This window comes from Marmota monax, unplaced genomic scaffold (assembly GCF_021218885.2).
Source record: "Marmota monax isolate L192 unplaced genomic scaffold, Marmota_monax_Labrador192_F-V1.1 WCK01_AAM20220418_F8-fsc00020, whole genome shotgun sequence".
In the NCBI taxonomy this organism is placed as follows: domain Eukaryota; kingdom Metazoa; phylum Chordata; class Mammalia; order Rodentia; family Sciuridae; genus Marmota; species Marmota monax.
In genome coordinates, this window is record NW_026692912.1 from 15,483,831 (window position 1) to 15,491,213 (window position 7,383).

At 46.5% G+C, this 7,383-nt stretch overlaps 1 protein-coding gene across 2 annotated transcripts in view; it reads left to right on the forward strand.

Annotated features, from left to right (window-relative positions):
- The window catches only part of Morn5 (MORN repeat containing 5), a 32,640-nt gene extending 25,652 nt beyond the window's left edge, over positions 1-6,988 (forward strand). For both annotated transcript variants that reach the window (XM_046451865.2, XM_046451866.2), the window contains exon 5: positions 6,787-6,988. In XM_046451865.2, coding sequence (XP_046307821.1) covers positions 6,787-6,866 — 80 coding nt within the window. In that variant the 3' untranslated portion in view covers positions 6,867-6,988. The remainder of the gene's footprint in view (positions 1-6,786) is intronic.
- The last annotated feature ends 395 nt before the right edge of the window (positions 6,989-7,383 follow it).

The following is a 7,383-nucleotide window of genomic DNA, read 5'->3' on the forward strand; positions in this document are numbered from 1 at the left end:
GACCGCAGATGTGCCTAGCCCAAAGGTGTGCCAAGAGGTGGGGTACCCAGTGACCCCAATCTACCTGTTTACCCTACCTGGGCTCACCTGCCCTGGCCTGCCCTCCTGGCTTTGAATAAAACTTGTTAACTGAGCTATCGTGCTTAATCCTTATGATGTTGATCCTGTGTAAAGACCTTCTCCTCCCTTAGCTCCCCACATCCTGGCAGGGAACCCGAAGTCCCAGGGGTGTCCTGGTGAGTCCTTTAAGGATGGTCCCTTGTAGGCATCTAGTTTGAGAATTAAGGACCCATCAGAGGGATGTAGTTTCTACTTGTAGTTTCTACTTCCTGAGTCTCTAGGCCTCACTGTGCCCTCTGCAGGAAGTCTGTTTCAACCCAAAGTACAGACAGGAACTCAGCTCATAGATTCAGAGTGGCCTGTCCTCTATCACCAAGCAAGCTGAAGGCTCACTACCTGACCTAGGCCCATCTGATTCCAGAACTCCTTCCAGCCCATGCTTTGCACCCAGAAGTCCCACCTTGCAAAGCAGCTTCTGGTTTTCTTTGGTTTTTTTTTTTTTTTTTTTTTTTGGCATTGCCTGTGCACCACGCATTGTGAAGCTCTATTCAGGAATGATCTCACTGGATCCTCCCAGCAAACCTTCCAGGCAGACACATTCACAGATGAGGGAATGAGACCCATGGAGGTGAGGCCACTTGCCCAAACTAGCGGCACTGAGCACCAAAGCCAGAGCATGTTCTTAAGCACCATGCCATGCTGTCTCTCTCCCTGTTGACCATCTGGGAATCACTGTTTCCCTGCAGCTATTCTGAGACTTTCAGGATCTCTTCTTCTATACTGTCCTGCACACTGCACTGACGTCACTAATCCTCAGCAGGCCCAGCATGCTTATTCCCTTTGCAGACTGGCCCCTCCCCACCTTTGCTGTGAAGCAGGTCACAGGCCAGGCAAGCTTTGAGCTTCAAGTGTGGTTAGTGCTCAGGTATGACCCTAGGCAGCTCAGCCTCTCTGTGTGGTGGGGCTGCCTGATCTATGGCCTCAAGGCAACACAGCTGGCGCCCTGGACCTGCACTTGGCATGCCTGCCTGGCCCTCTTGGGAGCTTCATTTGCCCAGGGAGGAGAAGAAATTCTTCTCCTTTTGTCCAAATCCCACAGGGTAAAACTATTACTTTTATGTCTCCAAATTTACATTTCTTTATTCATTCATTTACCATATATTGAGTCAATACTTTTTAAGTGCCAAATCTGTGCCAGGACCATGTGGTTGCCCCAAGCTGGTGAACACCACCATGACTTCAGCCTGAGTCAGGGAAGGCTGATGTCCAGGCAGGCCCATGGGGTGGGACGGGGACAGACAGGAGGGCACAGGGCTCAGAGCACATACATTCATGAAGGGCCTTAAGTCTGGATTGTGATAGGACTAAAGAAAGACCATGTTCATCAGACAACTCTGACTCCACACCCCTTTTTCTGATCACACCACTTTTAGTCTCTGTGAACTTAAGACTTTTTTGAGTGAAATTCTGTAATAACACGTTCATATTACATTTGTGTTTCTGTTGAAAGCAATAATTTATCAAATATAAATGTTTAAAATATACAATTTATACTGCCTCATTTAGACCTTTCTTCATTTTTATATATACTAGAGGCTAGAAATGGCAAGTGCCCTTGGCCTCTCGCATGCCCTTAGAGGCCCTGGACCTGAGCCAGGCCCAGAACAGAAGGGCTTTTTCCCCAGGGACACTGGGGAGCAGGTGCATTAGGGCAACTGCCGTACCTGAAGGTGGCCACATTTGATGGTGTGAAGTGAACCAGGGAGGGAAAACTAAGAAATGGGGAGCCTTTTCAGGAAAGGTGTTCATCAGGGAAGTCTATGGTCAGATTTGGGATCTCTTCTGAAGCAAGTTCCTTTTCCTCTTTTATAGGAAGCCGGGTTCTTCTAATGATCTATGGGTGCAGGGCATGTGAGTGGCCACAAAGCTTCAGAACCTGACAAAAGACATCTTCTGCCTTATAACCTCAGACAGAAATACAACTAAAGAGTGCCTGGCATGGGCCTCCTGGCAGCAGTTGCTGCTGGGTCTTAGTTCTCTCTGTCACCAGCACGAGCACAGGCCCGACCACAGGACAGATTTGTTGATTCATTTTTTCATTCAGCGGGTATTGACTACAACCTACACATGCCAGTCATTCCTCTAAGCACTGGAGACACACAGGGAACAAGGAGATGAGTCTCCTCAGCTCATCAGAGCTTATAGTCTAGGTAGGGGAGACAGACAACATTATAATAAATAAGAAGATTGCAGACAGTGGTGCAAGCTATGAAGAACAGCCAAGCTGGAGTGACCTGAGGCTCCTTGTGAGGAGGGGACATGGGAGTTAAGACTCAGATGCCCAGTGGGTGCTCAAAGAATGTTTGTGGATGGTGATTGAGGCAAGTCAGAATGAAAGGCTTATTCAGTGCCACCTTCAGAGCATTTATTCGGCATCTATTGTAAACTGGGTCCTGGGAGAGAAAAATATTATATAAGGAAATATTGAAAATTTGTAATGTAATGGAAGCATGAAACCAAAGAGGAGTGAATGGCTATGTTTGGGTGGTTGGCAGTGTGAAGGGCCTTCCATCTCTTGGAATACCAGATGGTCTTGCCTGTTAGGGAGCACACTGGATCCTCATGCACTTTTTAGAATGATCTTTTTATTTTAGAGCAAATTACATACTTTTGTGAATACAGTACAGCATTCTCGCTATGCCCCACACCCAGTTTCCCCTATATTAGCATCTTACATTGTATGGTACATTTGTCATATTTCATGAATATGACACTTATTGTTGACGTTAATATTGATGAACTAACATTAACTAAAGCCCACAGTGCACTCCCATCTCCTTAGTCTTTCCCTCATGTCCATTTTCTGTTTCAGGACACATTACATTTAGCTTTGTCTCTTTGGGCTCCTCTTCGGTGGTATGACAGTTTCTCATTTTCTTTGTCTGATAGTTTTGAAGCGTACTGGTCAGGTATTTTGCAGAAGGTTCCTTGGCTGGAATTGTCTGATGTTCTCCTATTCGTAGATTGGGGCTGTGGAGTTTAAGGAAGAAGACCACAAAAGCACAATGCCATTTTCATCCAAAGGTATCAAGGGTGCAGAATATCATTATGACTTACTGATGTTGATGTTGACCTTGAACACCTGCCTGAGGTCAAGTTTTTCCTCTGTGAAGTTACACTTTCTTCCCCCTTCCTTTCCATATTGTCCTCTTTTTGGAAGGAGGTCACTATGTAGTCACACTTACGAAGTGGGGAGTTTCCTTCCAACTCTTGAGGGCAGAGTATGTACGTAAATTATTTAGAATTTTTTTGCACAGGAAATTTGTTTATTCTGATTTTAATGAATTTTTACCAACATATTTATGCTAGGATTTTTACTTTTTTAGAAGTTAAAGAATATGTCAGCATTTTTAGGAACTTAAAAATATTTTATTTCAGTTAACAAAACACATAAAATTACCAAGACATTGAATTGGAGGATAGGGGAAACATCAATAATTATTTAAAATTTTTCTGTCATCAACACACAACAAATAATGAAAAGGATTTGGGAAATACCAAAAGCAGAAATAAGAATCACTCGAGTCCCACAGCTCAGAGCTTACCATTTCAGTTTATTATCTTTAATTTTTCTGTGCACAATTTTTACATGAAACATACTGCCTATGTTTTATTGTTGTTGTTGTTTTCTTCTTGCCTCGTCTCAATTGTTTTTGGCTTATTATCTCATCAAAAACATTTTCCCCATGTTGCCATACAGATTTTATAACTGTCATTTTCAGTAGTTGCTAAGTGTCCCTTCACATGACTTTTCATGAATGTCTCCTGCTTCCTCCCAAACTAGCATGATTCCTGCCCTGTAGTTGGTATTTAGAATTAATTGGTTAAACAAGTGAAGATACAACAAAGTAATCATTCCCTATTTTTTTTTTTTAGAAATGTGTGTCATTTTCATTCTCTTGATTCTAAATAGTTCTAAGACAAATAGATTATTCCCTTAGGATAGTGTCCCAGACTGGGAATACGAGGTCAACAAGAGCCAAAAACTTTTACAGATAAATGCACCAAACCAGAAATCTTCCTCCCCTTCCATCTGTGCCACTGGCAATAGTGCCAAAGGTAATAATTTACAATTGATTAAAGAGTTTGCGAGGTATTTTTTTCCCCTCTTTTTTCTCCCTCCCTTCTCCTCCCCTCCTGCCAAAAAGGGGGGAAATTATCTGAGAAGGTGAAGATGTTCTCAGACAATCATATTAACATATTCCAACAATCGCAATTTGCAAAATAGTAATCACAACTCCCGGGATCTGGGAGGCATTAATCAAAGCTACAGGTTTAATTCCATTTTAAATATTGATGAAATGTGCCTCGGCAGCCTCACCCTGGCGTGGCAGGGCCAGGGGAGCCTCGGAGGCGTAGGGGAGGTGGAGGAGGGTGGGTGAGCAGCTGCCGGAGGGGAGGCATCTGTGATTCAAATTGGTGGCTGTGCAGCCAGGTAGAGAGTGAAAGGGGTAGTGAAGAGGGCTGTTAAGTCCATTGCTGTCAATTTGTAACGATCAGGGAGGGGCCTGAGGACTGGTTCAGCACAATAAACCCAGTTTGTCTGGTTTCAGGGGTTACCGCTGAAGAGGCTGCAGCTGCACTGATTCCAATAGCCTGGAGACTTCAGAACTGTAATTATCAACCAGGCTGCTCACAGTGTGGCAAAAGTGGGCTCCACCAGCGCTTAACTCCTTGTGTGCTGACACATCGCGGCCCATCTCCCCACCCCTGGGCTTGCCAGCCTGAACTGGGACTGCCAGGCAGCGGGCCCAGGGGAAACTGAGGCCCACTGGCTACTTAAGGACAGTTTTCAAAAGCCAGCGTGTACTAGCCAGCAAGCCTCTTTCCTTAAATCATAGGTAAAGAAATGTGTGTGTTACATGGGGGGAGCCTCGGTCCTGGCATCCCCACATCTGCTCTGGGTGGAGGTGAGGCTGCAAAGCCTGATAAAGAGTTGCTCAAATTGCATGGGCCAGGGACCTAGAACCAGGCTCATCCCCTTTGTAACATGGAAGCACTCTCCCCTCCGCTGTGGAGATCCAATGAGATGCAGTGCTAAAATAGCACACAGTAGGCTGTCCATGGGCCTCCATCTCTTAGCCCTGGCCCTGGGGCTTTTTACAGGAGAAGAAGGCGTCCCTGGGCAGGGGGAATCTGATTCAGAGGGCAGGCTTTTGATGGCTTCTGCATTTCAGCTTTCAGGAAGACCCCTGGTTACTGAGCTTCTACCATTCATCACCCATCTCAGGTGGAAGGTTCTGAGCTAGGTACAGAGGAGAGAAGGCCAGAACTCCTCCATGCTATAGCCCAAAGAAGAACCAGAGGACAAGGAGCAGAGAAGAAAGGGAGGAAGGAAGGAAATCGTGTGGTGAGAGAAGGGCACAGGCTCAGCTGGAAACACTGGTGAACAAAGTCTGTGCAGGATTGATGGCCCTTCTTTTGGGATGTAGCCCCAGGGAAATTCTCCCACAGATCCCTGAATGCATGTACTGGAGAATGCTTGTCCCAGTGCTGTTCCTGGTAGCAGGGAATTGGAGGCAACCTCCATCTCCGCTACTGGGAGGATGGAGAGTGAAACGTGAGGGGGCCAACCATGCAACATGAGGCAGCAAAGAAGCAAAGAACTAGACTCCATGTAGCAACAAAAAGAGGTCCTAAAAATGTACCATGGGGTGAAAGAAGTTCGGCACAATGAAATTCACAGCACAATGCCATTTTCATAAATTAAAAACACATTCAGACACAAAACAACAGTACATACTTTATATAACTACATGCATTTTTAGGGATCTATATCCCACCATTAGCGTGGGTCCCTGTTGTGGTGAGGGGCTGGGTGTGGTCTGGAGGAGAAAGGGGGAAAATAAAAATACAGAAATTCACAAGGGGTATTGCACAGAGAGAGGATGATCACGTGCGGTGGGACTGAGGACTGTGACTCATTCAATTCTATGTGAGGTTTTGTTGTGCAGCACAGGTTTCATAATTAGACAACTCTAGGTTCAGATTGTGGGTCCTCCCACACACTAGCCCCAGGCTGTGGGCAAGTGACCTGACCTTGGAGCCTCTGTTCATCTAAAGTGATGGGAAAGACTTGCCTTTCCAGGGAGACCATGAGGAAGCTGAGCCAGATGGCTGGGAATAGCTACAGCTGCCACCGCGGCTCCTCTGCATGTCCCTGGCAGGCTCCTGAGTCAGGGGGACCCCTGGACCCTCAAACCTCAGGTTCTTTGAAGGGTCATGAAAGGAACGCCCAGAAAGGAAACTAGGACCTAAAACTATGTGCTAGTGCTACCAGCCAAGCCTGGCCCCACCGCTCTGGGTTTGCTATTTGTGATATGTCACACCGGTGAGCACTGGAGAGTGAGGCTGCCACTCTGACTGCCCATCAGGATCAAACCGGCTCAGAGTGGCTGAAAGACCTCAAGCTGCCTCATCAGCAGCATTCACAAACTATAAACCCTTTTGTGTTCAATTTTCCCCAGACCAGGCCCTCTGCCGAGGGATTAGATTTAAATGAAAGGGTTGCTTCTGCCCACACAGAGCTAAACACATGGGCCACCAGCAGACCATCAGCCTGTGTTGGAATGCACTCCAACTCGAAGACCCCACCCGGGGGACTCCCAGGGCACGCAAGGTCTCAGTGAGGACCAGGCATGACTGGCTCTTCCTCTTTCCCTACAGACGATGATGAGCATGAGTGGATCATCCGGACCTGTCGGAAGGGCTGGGATGAGATCGTGGGTCACAGGCCCAAGCTGTGAGTTCTGCAGCAGCCTCCACCAGAGGCTGTCATCTGTCCCGCTGGCACTGGCTGCCTTCACCCTGGGAGGCTGTAATTCTAGAGCCTCAATTTTGACTGAGGAATAAAAGGTTTCTGCACTCAGTGGCTCCAAGTGTATTTGCCTTCGAAGACGTTCTCAGAACTCATCCTCATTTCACCTGCATCAGAAGCACCTGGGAAAAATCATGAACTATAGCTATTCCCAGGCCTCAGCCTAGACTTGCTAATCAGAATCTTTGGGAATGGAACCTAGTAATTTGCATTCTCAGGTAGTTCTTATGCATATGAAAGTTTGAGAACCACTGTCATACAATAACAGATATATGTGACTGAATGAGCCCCTCGTGGGCCAAGGCAGCATGTGGGCATCTTCCCGGCTCCTAACAGCAGCCTTCAAAGGAGGGGTAAGCATAACCTTTTGCAATGGGGCATCTGAGGTTCATAGACAGTGACTGACTCTCTTGGTTTCAGAGGACAGTAGGACCTGATTATTGTGA